The following is a 15,250-nucleotide window of genomic DNA, read 5'->3' on the forward strand; positions in this document are numbered from 1 at the left end:
AAAAATAATAAACAGGGAAACTCCAGAAATGTCGTCATCAGATTTGGAATGTATCTAAATCTGCACTTGCATGTATGCCTAGATTATGCTACAAAAATAACAGAAGTGTATACAACTTTTAATTTTTTATACTTCTCTATAATCTAGACATTTTAATAATTAACCCTGTGCTTATTTTATAATTTTAAAGGAGTAAAATTTAATAGGTTTCGGGAACTCAGATCTAAGAAAAAACATTGATGACTAATATTTTTAGTGGATGGCAAAAATATTTTATGAACAACTGAGTGTAAACAACTAATTACAAATTGTTTTGCAGTGATGGTGAGCCAAGCAATAGATCAGAGAAGAAAGGAGAAAATATAGCAGAGATTAAGCAAAAGGTGCTGGTGCAGTTATTGTGATCAAAATAAGTGTTTCTGTCTCCGGTAGCTTCCAGCTTAAAAAAAAAAAAAAAAGTGAGCGCCTCCAATGTAGCTTTTCCTCCAACTAGTGCTGAGCCCCTCCCCAACATGAAGAGAGATGGGTGTCTGGAGCTTATATTCCGTTTGTCCCAGACCATCTAGAATGACTAGAGATTTTTGCCTAGTTAAATTGCTGCTGTGTCCATGACAGCTAAACAGTGCTATATCAGCATAAATTAGTTGAATGAATGAATGAAAATTCATCCTTCCTGATCTTTTATGTCCCTTCCCATTATATCATAAAATTCCAAGACCTTAGAGTGCAGTCATTCAGAGGTCCCATCCCAGGTGTGATGCCCCTGCCTAGAGGACATTTCCTGGCTGCGAGTGGTGGAAGGCTCACTTCCTGTGAGATGGTTCACTCCTTCTTTGGACTGTACTGATACTTGGGCCTTATTTATAATGAATCAGAATCTCTTTTCTTGTCCACTCCTAGTTCTGTGCCCCGGGATGGTATTTAACAGGCTAAATATTTCTTTCACATACCTGCTCTTTGCATATTAGAAGTCAGTTGAGTGTGCGCTCCTTCACAGTTCACCCAACTTCTCTTGATATAGTTTATTTGCCAGTTCTTTAATAATTTAAGTCTTTTAAAATTCCATTTACTATAGCAACAGGGACCCTCATCGTCATCTTGCTATCTCCTCTGAAGTGAGACACACTTGCAAGCATGATAGTCTGAGTGCTCTAAGCAGCACAAGACTGGTCTCACCCTTATGAGTTACCAGAAGTTGAAGCAGATTTCTGGATACCTATATCCCTATGGATGTTTGCATAAGACACTGTAAAGTAAAACCCCCAAGGAATTGTTATGAGTGGTTATGCTTTATATTGTCTCCATTTTATGTATATTTAACATTTTGAACTCAAAAGTAAGGACCTTATATTTAACTGAGTTAAATTTCATTTAAAGAATTTATCCCAGTCTTCCAGAAGGTTATCATCTATAGGACCCCAATTTATTTATTCCTGTGGTTTTTCCCTTATAATTCTCATAAGATATTGATAGAAGTATACTTTGTATATATTCACCCACTGTATTAATTTAAAAGCAGTGTCTGGTAAAGGGTACAGATTTAACAAGCTGAGCATGGTGGCACATGCCTGTAATCCCAGCAGCTTGGGAGGCTGAGGCAGGAGAATTGTGAGTTCAAAGCCAGCCTTAGCAAAAGTGAGGCACTAAGCAACTCAGTGAGACCCTGCCTCTAAATAAAATATGAAATAGGACTGGGGATGTGTCTCAATGATCAAGTGCCCCTCAGTACAATCCCTGGTACAAAAATAAATAAATAAACAAATAAACCTACCTCATTGTCATCTTGCTATCTCCTCTGAATGTTCTCATAGTGTGAGATATACAGGTGCGTCCAGGGATACACCTCTTCTAGCCATACCCTGCTTGCCCACAGTTACTACCCAGTTAATCCATATTAGTGGATTAACACACTAATTAGATTAAGGTTCTTATAACCCCATCATATCACCTCTAAACCTTCTTGAATTATCTCACACATGAGCTTTTGGGGGATCCCTCACATCTAAACCATAACACTAAGTAAATGTCAATTAAATGAATTCAACACTTTCTTTCAGTATGATTTTTGTATGCAAATATTAATGGAAATGATCTTTCTAAATGGCACTTGTGAAATAATAACAAAAACTTTTCTCATTCACTTCATTCAACATCTGTGGTATGCCTGTTATGTAATTACAGAGATGAGAGGTTAACCCTTTGATGAGGAAGAATGTTACATTTATTGATTCAGTTGCTCTATGAGGAACATTTCCTATATGCTAGGTATTTTATAAGTCCCTTCCTATCAGGGCTTATATTTGAACAAATGGCAAATAAATCACTAAAATGTTAATAAGAATTATGGCAGTAAAAACACAAGAGTCTGGGATGTCAATTAGGGTAGTCACAGGAAGAACTTTCTTTGAAGGTAGCATTTGAGATGCTCTCCAGAGGGTCTGAATGAGCCAGGTATATGTGAGGGAAGAGTGCTGCAGGCAGAGGGAACACGAATCAAGATCTGGTGTCTGGCTGGGCACAGTGGCTGGCACATGCCTGTAATTTCTTCTAGCCATACCCTGCCTGAGGAAGCTGAGGCAGGAGGATTGCAAGTTGGAGCCCAACCTCAGCAACTTAGTGAGGTCCAAAGTAACTTAGTGTAACCCTGTCTCAAAATAAAAAATAAAAGCTACTGGGGACATGGCTCACTGGTTAAGTGCCCCTGGGTTCAATCCCTGGTACCCAAAAAACCACCATCTAATATCCAGAAAGAGTTCAGCTTCTTCCCAGACCACAAAGGAGAGGCTGATGTAGTTGGGCATGACTCACTGTGCAGCTGGGGTGTGGCCTGGCCTGAGGTTGGAGGATGAATAGGAGCCAGGTCATGTGCCCTGCAGGTTCTGGTAAAGAGGGTGGGTTTCATTCTGTGAACAAGGGGAAAGCATCCAGGGGTTCTCAGGAGGAAGAGACTTGAGTTCCTCCTTGTGTCAAGAGTGTCATCTCACTGTTGTTGGAGGAAAGTGTAAGGAGAAAGACCTGTTATAGGAGTACTATCTCAGCAGAGAGAAAATGGTAGATGGAACAGAGAGAAGTGGAAATAACTAATGTATATTTTAGAGATAGAACCCAAGGGTTGACCTGGGTGTGCGTCAGTGGTGGAGCACTTGCTCCACCTGCACAAGGCCCCAGTTCCTTCCCTGCAAAACAAAACAAACACACAGGATGCTCATGAGAAGGGTGAGGTAAAGAGGTGAGCTGAGGACAACTCCTAAGACTCTGACTTCTGTCATTTGTTGATATCGATGGTACTACCTACTCATTCTGTGAAGTGGAAGAGGAGCAGGTAGAGTGGGCACAGTCATTTATGACAAATCATTTAGGATAAAGTGAGATGAGTGCTCTGATGAGTGTCTGTCATACTTTATAAACACACGGCCCCCTTCATCTGTTGTATAACTATTCACTGAGCGAGACGCGCAGATGGAGCAGTCAAAGAACAGCGCCTATCCTAGTACCCATGAATGGCACATGTCCATTATTAACCTATAGTGGACAGAAAGAAGGGAAAAGGGCTTAGGATGTGCCAATGGGGGGTACTTATTATTTTAAATGGCCTAGTTGAGAAGGCATCCACAAGAAGTTGACATTTTAGCAAAAATTTGTAATATTAATAAATAAAGTGTAATTATAGGATCCTGGGTATAATTCATAGGCTGGGTTCATACTTTTGCTTAGCAGATGTACTTATTTATGTGATTTTTTTTATTCTGGTAGAGGTGGGGATAAATCTGAGCGATGGCTTATTAGCTGTTGTTTCTTGAAGCAAGATAAACAGCATATGGAATATACAGATAGTCCTCAGTTAGCCTACTTAGCAGTGAGGAACTAGCCAGTCCACCTAGCCTTTACACTACTGGAGAATGTTTAAAAAGGAAAAATGAATGGAAAATCAAAGTATAGAGTTAGCTATTCATCTCTGCAGTGGAATTAGAGGCAGCAATGGCACATGCAGAAGGAATGTGTGATTTGATTCAAAATTAGCAATGATATGATGCTCAAGGCAAAGGAAATATTGAACATCAGTACATACAGCCTATTCTGCAAATGATTTCTTCCACCCATGAAGACACACCCTAGATGATTCCTCCCACACACAAGCTGTGAGAAGGACTGAGGGCCCCTGCAGAGCCTTGTTCTGGAAGCTGTTTTTCACAGGTGTTGCTCATCAACAATGGGCTCACTCCCATACCTTCAGAGAGGGTGGCAGCTATCCCAGCAGTCATTCCAGAAATAAAAAGTGGGCCTGTTTCCTTACTAACTTTTGTTACAAACATAAAATATATATCTGTAAGTGTGCCAGGAAAGGAAAATATGGGTGATTCTGGCATTTTATTTCACTACTAGTTATTATTTGGATTTGTCATCTTAAGAAATAACATAATAAAATATTGATATATGGAAATGAATTAGTGATATACTAGTCACCAGGTATCTAGGGACTACAGATTGGAAGATAAAATGAGACTAAAACTTGAGTGTGATATTCTTTTAACTTTGTTAAATTCTTAAATATCATCATATACATTCCCCTGAACTGATTTTAGTGGAATTGCAAGTGCACATAACCTATCAAAGAACTTAGCCATGACTAAATTTTTATATAATGTTGTATAAAACTGTGTTAAATAAAATATGTTAATTCCCATACTGATGAATACCAGTGAAGTCACACTTCGATCTTTTATTTACTTACCATTAGCACTTAAGATTATTTTTATAATTAATATGCCATCAGCACATCTTAGTAGCTCTTAAAATTTGTAAAGAAATAGCATCATTTAGCTAAATAATACCCCCAGAAAAGAGTTATTTTGCATCTTGATATCTTTGGAATAGCTAAGACATTTACTTTAACTGCTACTTCTGGCATACTATTTCTTTGATGAATATTTTTACTGACCCTAGGTATGCCAACCCTGAAAACACAACGGGTATAATGCAGTTAAAACATGCACCTGTAGGGGCTGGGGATGTGGCCCAAGCGGTAGCGCACTTGCCTGGCATGCATGCGGCCCGCATTCGATCCTCAGCACCACATAAAAACAAAGATGTTGTGCCCGCCGAAAACTACAAAATAAATATTAAAAAATTCTCTCTCTCTCTCTCTCTCTCTCTCTCTCTAAAAATTAAAAAATAAAAGAGCAAAAATTAAAAAGACAAACACAAAAAACATGCACCTGTAAACAAACGTCTAATGACATTGGATGTGACTTTCAAAGTTTGCACCACTACTACATGTAAGTGGGGAAATATCTAGAATTTTTAAAATAAAAGCTTAGTTTTTCAAGAAATAAAATAAAAATTTATGATAAATGATTAAAAACTTAGAAAAAGTACACAAAATGTTTTATCACTTAATTACAAAATATATTTCATAATTCCATGTAGTTATCCAAAATATCTGTATCTGTATTATGTAATAGTGGATTTCCAACTCCTATTTATGGAAATATACTTAAATTGGAGTAAAGACTTAAGTGTGAAAAATAATAAGTAATCATCTTTTAATCAGCATCAACAAATTTTCAAAGTGAGAAGGAAAACAAAGCTTTCTTTCTTCTAAGTTTGCATACAAAACATCAGAATTGTTAGACTTCTCTTGTTGAAAGTACTTGTTGATAAAATAAGCATTTCAAAGCTTGCAGCATTACCTTATCCTCTCATCTCAAAAAGACAAGGAGAGAAATCTGTGATAAAAATGAAGACTTGTATTCGATTTTAACCCAGAGTACACTTTAATTTTATTTTTTAAATGTGATTTATGAAGTATCTCTATTTCCACAGAGAAGGAAAATGAATGCCAAAGTCAAGGAAATAGTAGACAGGGTCAGAAGATGTGAAAGGCCTGAGACCTGACCCTCCTTGCAAACCGTTAGAGTTTTGTGGATGCTGGTAAAAGATAGGAGACCCCTGGGTCAAGGAAGAGGACAGTTTCTTATTCAAAGCAGGAGCAGTAGCCATAATGTCAACAGCCCCCAAGCCCACATTCCCATGGGGCCATCTGAAGAGTACCATGTGATACCCACAAACACAGGTGTGGCTTTAAATGAGATGGAACCAGAGCTCAGGGAACCTGAATATTTTAAATGGACAATAAGTACACCTTCCTTTTCTTCCAAAGGGAGAAAGTATTGCTGTCTTCCAAAGAAATCAAGGGTGTCATACAAATACCTTTAAAAAGTCAGTCCATCCGGCACAGAGGCAGTTAAATAAGGTTGCAGAAAGCAAGGAACCCATGGAGAATAGTCTCTCAATAAAAATATTTGGATTCCATGTGATATTACATAATGTTGTTACTACAATAATTTAATGGAAAGTATTTTGCTTTGAATAATATTTACCAAAATTTCTGTTATATTTTCCTGATATTCAATCATTTGGAATAGGTTAGAAATGTTATCCTCATTTAATAATGGAGGAAAGTGAATTAACATAAACCCACGCAGAGACTTTTCATCAAAGAAAGCACTAACATGTTCAAAGACGAATTTTAAACATACTGGACTAAATAAACTTTCCGTTTGACTGTAAATCTTGAATTTTGTGTAGTTAGCCTTAAAACTGCCTTCTGGACTATAATATTTTCATTCAGTGTTACAATTTGGAAAGTGCTAAGCCATCTATCAGAGCACATAGTTGTTTTTACAGACAGAGCTGCAGAATGCTTTTTGTTGAAAAGACAAGATGTACATTAGCCTGTAATGCCTGGGACTGCAGTTTGAAGCTCATGTTGGAGTAGGTGCTCTTACACACACACACACACACACACACACACACACACACATATCATAGATAGCAAGTGGAAATGGGCCTGGTGCTCAGTTTATGTAGTTGAACTAGGGGTGCTTTTGTGAGAAATAATCACACATCTGATGGCCAAATTAATCAATAGTGCACATTTGTGAACAAACCATTGGCCTCTTATGTAATCATAATCACAGAACAGCTTTGAGAATATCATTCAGTTCAGAATGGTACATGGAGAGGTTTTGACACTTGCCTTTTGAAGTATGTGATAGCCAGATATTTTAAGTAAGTTAACATGTTGTCTTAATATTGAAAAATGAGTTATATGTGTTGTCCTTTTGTGGAATAGAAAACTTAGGCTGTTACTAGTTTGAAAGAACAATTCTGGAGTTAGCAAGATCTGCCTGCTCTTTGCACCCTTCTACTCATATTATCCTGTAATTCAGCTAACCTTGTGGTTAATGAAAATGCATTGTTATTTCTAAAATAGTGATTAGTAAACTAAGATTTTAATCTGTGGCCATAAAAGAAATCTCCCCCTGTAAATCTCCAACATACTCTTCTATATGAGTCATGAATTTTCCCTTATCTCTGAATATTTTAATTTCTTTGGCATTTAGCCACTCACTCCTCTGTTTCCAAGCATTTGGTATGTTACACATGGTGCAGACTCTAATATGGCATACATCATATTCTTGTACTGTTTTAAATTCCCTTTTAACGTCTCTGTCCCCAGGCTGTGTTATTCATTTCTGTGACATCAGTCTTTAGCACTGTGGCTAGCACATAGTTATTTATTCTGTAAATATTTGTTGAAAGTATGAATGAATGAATTTTAATGTCACCAGCAATTTTGTCTAAATCTTATTCATATGTACTTCAGAGCATATGGAAATTAGAATAGTGTGAGAAATTTGAGATAATTAAATTTTTATATTAAATGTTGAAATATATGTCTCCTTTTTTTTTTTTTTCATATCATTAGCACTATCCCAGGTCCTTAAAGCACTTTGAGGTAAGGCAACTGTGACATATTTAACAACAAAGCTTTCCCACATTATAAAATCAAATAGCTAAATGTCAAAGGTGATTTGCAAAAATTCTGTAAGTTTCTTCTCATAATTGCAGTCCTCCACATTGGATAAAAATAGCAGAGAAAGACCTTTAAGATGAAGTGAACGCAAATTCGTTTATTTGCTTTATTCCAAAAGTACTAATTGTCTTTTGCAAATACTTTAATAAGTGATGGATATTCAGATATTGGTTTGGGGAGCTGGGAGAGAGTGCAGGGAAGTGTAGTTCGGCTTTCCTGAGAACCCATTTGAAGTATAAAATTCAGTAGTTTCAAGAACATTCACAGAGATTTCCTACTATCACCATTATCAATTTGAAAGATTTTTCATTCCAAAAAGAAACTCTCTACTCATTAGCAGTGAGTCCCATTTCTCCCCAAATGCCTTCCCCTGCCACCCAGGTGGTGGTGGTCATTTCTGTGCGTCCAGGGGTGCCTGTTCTGGGCACGTACCGTGAGTAGACCATGCAGCAGTCTCTTGCGCGCTGCGCTTCAGTTCTCCAGCTGTGGGGGCCAGCAGTGCTGCACCCCTCCTTACTGACACAGCATCCCATTGTGGGGATACCTCACAGTTGTGTATACATGCACTTATCAGCTGATGGACAGTGGTTGGTTTCTGCCTTTTGACTATCAAGAAGAGTGCTGAAATGAATGATCAGGTACATGTCTTTATGTGCACTTAATTTTCATTTCTCTTGAGTATATACCTAGTAATATAATCGTGGTGTTATATGGTAACTATCTTTAATTATCTCCAGAACTCCCAGGCTATTTTCCACACCCTTTGACACTCCTACCAGCATTAGATTCCATTTTCTCCCTGTCTACAGAAATTTAAGGAAGATTTTAACAAAAATTTACAAATGAAGCTTAAGAATGTAAGATCACCAGGCATGGAGGTGCACACCTGTAATCCCAGCAGCATGGGAGGCTGATGCAGGAGGATCATAAATTCAATGCCAGCCTCAACAAAAGTGAGTAACTCAGTGAAACGCTGTCTCAAAATACAAAATAGGGCTGGGGATGTGGCTCAGTGGTTGAGCGCCGTTGAGTCAATCCCTGGTATAAAAAAAAAAAAAAAAAAAAGAATGCAAGATCATTTTGATTTTGATGATGACCAGTAAACCCTTCTCCAATTTATTTTGGTTAAGTTTTGTAGCTTAGCAATAGCTGCTAATGCTGAGTGCTCACTACATACTATGTATTAGTTGAAAATGTTACATGTAGTCAATCATTTAATCCCTGTGACAACCCTGTAAGATAAATTACAATGCTAATTTTACTTTTGATGATATCAAAGCACAGAAGGTTAAGTGACGCATCAAGAGAGTTGAAAAGCAGAAATTCATATGCAGGAAGCCTGACTTGGGGCCCCTGTGAACTTGCCCTCCACAGCACTGTTGGATGGTGCATGACCCTGGTTCTGTCTTTGTTAGCAGTTAGACAATATATTTGCAAAGAGAATTTTTTATTTTAAGTTTAAGGATAAAATTTTGTTGTACAGCTTACTTTTACTAACCATCTGATGATCATTTGTTAACCATTAATAATGGTTTTTGCTATTTCAATAGAAGTCATACAGAGGCTAATTTGTAGTAGTCATGTTTGTACCCATATAATGAGGACTTCAATGTACTAGGCGTTCCACCAAGACTGTTACTTATATCAATCCAGCACTCACTGATGCAGTCTTTAATATCTGCTGAAATATTTTTATGAATGTGTGAATCAAAAATTTATATTGGTTCACAGTGACAACATTTAGACCTTTTATTTTAATCAATAAATAATTGTATTCATTTTTTATCTTAAAATTTAGTGAAATAAAATTACCTTTTGTGTTACATAGGATATTTTTGTGTAAAAAAAAGAAAATTGGAGATAAAGTTTACAAAGTGCCATTTTTTTAAAAAAGAAAAGAAAAGGTTGAGCTAATTAATTTTACACACAGATGGTTAATTTTATTCACAGTTAGTGAGCTATCACCTCTCTGGGAGGGAAGATGTTTATTGGGAATATTTAGAAGTGGAATATATTTACATATACTAGATTTTCCTTAAGATGCTCTTTTCTGTGAAACTATTATTTTTACTATCCTTACAACCTCTTTTTGATTAAAGCAGATGAGAAATGAGCAATTGTTTGAAAAATGTCAATATAAAAAAACAGCAGGCTAAAAAAAAATGACCTGCAAAAAATATTTTATCTGTGATAAAAAACAAATTCTGGTACTTCATTATCAGGTGACTCGTAGAGTTTGTGCATCACTAGGTGGCCATTTGATTTTACCAGTTGGGTTTTTGTTTGTTTGTTTCTTTGGGTACCAAGGATTGAACATAGGGGCACATAACCACTGAGTCACATCCCCAGTCCTTTTTATATTTTGTTTTGAGATAGGGATTTGCTAAGTTGCTTGAGGCCTTGCTAAAATGCTGAGGCTGAATTTGACCTTGCGATTTTCCTGCCTCAACCTCCCAAGTGCTGGAATTACAGGCATGTGCCACTGCACCCAGGCTCTTAAGAGTTTGTTGTAGTTTTACTTCTTTGTATTTATCGCTTTAATTGTGATTTTTAGCCCCCATTTATATTAGAAGATTTTCAAGGTTTTCTGTTCACAAATAACATAAAAATACTTATCACAATATTTTCAGTAAGATGTTTAAATTGTGCTGATTTCCTTTTTACCATCACTAATTTCAATAATACATATAAAACATATTTTTAATAGTCAGAAATTGTATATTGTTGCTTATTCTTGAACTTTGGTTTTCACTTCACTCACCCACAGACCTTAATCTAATTGTAATACAGACAGCCTCATTTTTCCTGGATCCCATATTTGTGAATTCACCCAAACAGTAGAGTTTATCTGTGACCCTAAAATGAATACTTGAAGCACTTCCACTTTCGAAGTCATTCTTAGACACAGCCCAACAGTGACACTTCTGAGTTGCTGGACAGGCAGCTGGGCTGAGGCTGGACATCCCGTGAGGCTGCAGGAGGCTGCGCAAGGATGGCGTGTTTCAGCTCCCCCACTGGAATGAAGGGTCCTTCAGGAGGTCACTTTGGTGTCCTGGATTTCACTTGATGGTGCTTTCTGGGTGATGGCGCCTGTTGGCAGTGGCCCCCAGGAACGGTGCGGAAGTGCCGTCCACCATTGTAAGACTCCAAAGCCAGGGAGGAGCTTCGTGATGAACCAGGGGGTAGCGAAGCTCAGTCCAGGCCTGGGCTCTAGTGTTACTGGTGTGAGCCGGACGTTAGTGAGTCCAAATGTATGACATCAGCAGATTTACACAGAAACATCCATAAAACAAGGCTGTGGACTGACTCACAGATGAACATGCTGTGAGCAGCTGCTGGAGGGAGCATGCCCTGCCCTGCCCTGGGCCATTTTTACCAGTCCACGCTTCACGGGGACTTCACGAGGCTTGGTTTCTGAAAATTACAAGAGTAGACTATTCATTCTTTTAAATGTCCTTATGAATCATCTGGAAATAATCTCTGCAATAAAAACTTTAAAATTTTAGATTTAAGATATGTTTTTAGATTCCCTGATATCATAAGCCTTGTTTGTTTCTATTGGATTGTGATAGTGCTACTTTTAATATAAAATTATTAATGTCGAAATATGTTTGGGTTAATAATTTGTTAGTGCTTTTGAAAAATAATTTCTAAACATAAAAATATTAGAAGTACATCTAATGAGATGGATTGGGCTTATGTTTGATGTCGTATTATATTGGTGTTAGGATTGGTATCATGCATCTGTGGGTGATACTGTGTGCTGCTTTAAGTTCAGTATCGTTCTGTTCTTCCTCTTCATTTCTGTAGTTTTAAGTGCTGGTTCTAATAAGTAAGTGTATGAGAATGGAATGGATTTTCTTATGGCCTGTCTCTTCATTCGGTTGATGTCTTTAAACTTATGACATAAATTACTTAGTCATTCTTCATTACAGTTATTCCAGTGATCTGTGAATCAGTTTAATCAATCGAGTCTATCTTTAATTTTGTTGAAAACAAAGAATTTGAAACCACATACTTGGAAAACAATCTCATAAGTCATGCACTTGTTCAGTTTTTGGCAAGTGTATCAAGTTGTTTTCACAAATAATTTTAACTCATTAATTTTGCCTGCTAATCTATCATTTAGATCTGATAAGTTTATAAAAGGTTGGGGAAATTGAAATATTTTTCATTTCATTAGACATTTGCTCATATAATATTTATAATTAAATGTTTTATCTTCAAATATTTTTATCAAAGCTTTGGAGCTGCATATGTAATTCATTCAGTTTATAGAAATTGCTTGCATTGTGGAATGCTTGGTAAAACCAGTTTTTATTAAAATCAGTCAGCCAATCAGTATTATTTTCCAGAAAAAAATGGGTTCATATACTCATCTTTTTAATATTTGAATTCTAATACTACAGTGAGTGGGTGGATAGAAGATAGAAGGATGGATGGATGGATAGGTAGGTAGATGGGTAGGTGGATGGGTGGATGAGTGTGTGGATAGATGAATGGATGTTTGTAGGGATGGATGGGGGTGGGTAGATGGATGGATGGATGGCTAGCTTAAGGAAGGGAACTTTGCCGGCGGTCTATTTCCTGCATGAAATCAAGCACTGTACCTTTCAGTATTATAGACAACAATCTTTGCTCTGATCTCCTGAGCCTCTCTCTGAGGAGGAATTATTTCTTTGGTACTTTCAAGGGGTGGAAGAGTTGAGATAGTTAAGTGAGCATTATAAACACTCCTGTCTCTCTTTACTATCCATCTGAATTCATAACAACCTAATGTCAGGAGCAGTGAACGAATCTTTGCATTGAACTAACCCCTGGACAGAGGTGACACCACCCCCGGGAATTCCTCCGTGGGAAAGTGCTGACTAAAAACTGCCCAGGTGATGGTGGCCCCTTCTAAAAGAGAGAATGCTGTGCTTGCCACAGAATTCTTTAGCTCATAGCTTTCAGTTCAGATGCCAGTTCCCAGGGATAGAGGATTCTGAGCATAGCAAGATAACTACAATGTCTCATCAGCACTGTAACCTTCAAGCCTGTCCACTTAGTAGAAGCTTTGAATAGTGGGCTTCCTGAGTGCCACAGGAAGTCCCAAGCATTGCAACAATGAAATAGCTACAAGAATGTTTCTAGCCCCGTGACTTCCTAGTGCACAAAGAACAGTGCCACTGTAGTCCTTTACTTCTTGATTTTGAGACCCTATATAAATAAACTTGCTGGGCCAACTCCTCAGTCACTGTTTCTCCATCAGAGAGCAGTGTCCCCCTGATCCCAGCTTTTCAATATCTGTGTGTTTTTCTTAATCCCCCATTGCCTCTCCCTGGTTTCTTGGGTTCAGCTGTGCAGGTTGTGGCAACCTCATCCAACCCATGTGGTGATAACAGTCTGATAACACTGTTCCTGATATCAACTTTGTCGTCCTTCTCCTTTTATTAACATTCTGCAGCAATGCACCAGGAAAGTTGAGGGTGACCAGTATTCCTTTCTTTTAGAAAATGAGTATATGAGGACTAGGAGGCAGCAAGGTTACCTTCTCTTGGCAGGTCCCAGGGTAGCACATAGCTCAGTATGGAAGTCATTGATACAAAGGAGAGGGATTCCAGACCCTGAGGGAGTCTTCTTTCTGCTCCTTTCCTTGTAAATCCTGGGCAAGCCACTATTCCACTGTGTGCATCTGTTTCTTTATTTTTAAGGTAGAAATAGTAAATGCTGTCCCAATTATCCTTCAGTGCTGTTGTAAAGATTAGCTAAGATAATGTCTGCAAAAGCACTTTGAAAATTGAGAGCTTTATCTAAACAGAAGATATCATTATCAGTATACTAAGTCACTTTAGATCAATTACAGTGTACTCTGAAGCGTAGTGACACGGAAGCTCCAACAGGAAAATCTTTTTTTTTTTATTGAAAGAGAATAAAAGGTACATTTTTTAAGTTATCCAAACATTAATATTGCACAATTGACATGGCAACAGCAATGATTTTTAAGTCATAGTTGGGCCTTAAGTAAGAGCCAATATTTGTGGGAGCTCACAATAAGCTAAGAAATCTCTTAAAGATTTTCCTCTATTAAAATATTTAATTCACACAACAACCTTAGGAGGTAGATACTATTATTATCCCCTATTGTATAGCGAATAAACTGAGGGACAGAATTTCTGTGGGTAGGGAAGGGTCAGAGCTAGGCTTTGAACCCAGGCAGGTGGTTCCGGAGCCCACGGTCTCAAGTCTTGTTGCACAGATTCTTTTTTTTTTTTTAAAGAGAGAGAGAGAGAATGAGAGAGAATTTTATTATTCATTTTTTAGTTTTTGGCGGACACAACATCTTTGTTTGTATGTGGCGCTGAGGATCGAACCCGGGCCGCACGCATGCCAGGCGAGCACGCTACCGCTTGAGCCACATCCCCAGCCCTACACAGATTCTTAATTGCACTTTTCCTACCTTCCATTCTCCATCTCCCACAGTGTGACCAGTGCTAAATAACTGAGGAGGAAAATGAATGAATTCTGAAAGAAAGAAAGGGCGAAGGGAGGAGAAAGGGAGGCTGGTGCAGAGTCCAGCAGGAGTTCCACCAGAAGCCCACCCTTGTCAGAGAATGGCAGCTGCTTCCTCAAGGCCATGGGCCAAGTACTTACCGCCTTTCCTGAGAGCCGGGCTCCCAGCCCACGAGCAGGGCAGGAAGCTCCACTAGGGGAGGCTGCACGCTCCAGGTCTGGCCAAATGAGGAGGCCTCTGCACTGAAGGGTGGTGGAGCAGAGGGCAGGGACTGTGCTGTTGAGACTTGGTCCAGACTTTGCAGGTGGTGACTGCACAATCTAAAAAATCTGTTGGGGCCCTAATAGTTTTGTCCTTGAGTCTACCTGCTGTGATATTAATGTTGCCATCCTTGCCTTCGAATGACAACTTTCACTTGGTGTATTGCCATTTATACACTTACTTTCAAACTATGTGTGTCTTTATTTTTTAAAGGGGCTTTTGTGGAGATATAGTGGGTCTTTCTGCTTTCTTTCCACTCTGACCAGCCTTTGCCTTTGATTGAAGTGTGCAGGGCTGGGTGTAGCTGAGTGGCAGAGCGGTGCCTGCCATTCACAAGGCCTGGGGTTCCAGCTCCAGCCCTGAAAAGAAAGTAGATAACTCGAGTGCTGATTTCATTGAAATCTAATGCAATTGGTATGGCTGTGTTTGGGTCTACCATTTTATTTATTTTTTCTATTTATTCTTCTATTCGTGTTCCTCTGTTCCTCATTTCCTATATTTGGGGAGTTATTCATTACTTTTAAAAATCCACAATACTTTCTCTTAGCTTTTTATGTTACAGTTTTCATCCATTTGGGTTCTAATTCTAAGAACTATATTGTCTATTCTTAACTTTT

At 38.2% G+C, this 15,250-nt stretch overlaps 1 protein-coding gene across 5 annotated transcripts in view; it reads left to right on the forward strand.

Annotated features, from left to right (window-relative positions):
• The window catches only part of Prkn (parkin RBR E3 ubiquitin protein ligase), a 1,231,972-nt gene that overhangs the window by 194,094 nt on the left and 1,022,628 nt on the right, over positions 1 to 15,250 (forward strand). For 2 of the 5 annotated variants that reach the window (XM_071612866.1, XM_071612869.1), the window contains exon 1: positions 8,789 to 8,832. The exons of the other annotated variants lie outside the window; for them this stretch is intronic. In XM_071612866.1, coding sequence (XP_071468967.1) covers positions 8,793 to 8,832 — 40 coding nt within the window. In that variant the 5' untranslated portion in view covers positions 8,789 to 8,792. Of the gene's footprint in view, positions 1 to 8,788; positions 8,833 to 15,250 lie in introns of those variants that run through there. 5 annotated transcript variants of the gene reach the window in all.

Source organism: Marmota flaviventris, chromosome 6 (assembly GCF_047511675.1).
Source record: "Marmota flaviventris isolate mMarFla1 chromosome 6, mMarFla1.hap1, whole genome shotgun sequence".
NCBI lineage: Eukaryota > Metazoa > Chordata > Mammalia > Rodentia > Sciuridae > Marmota > Marmota flaviventris.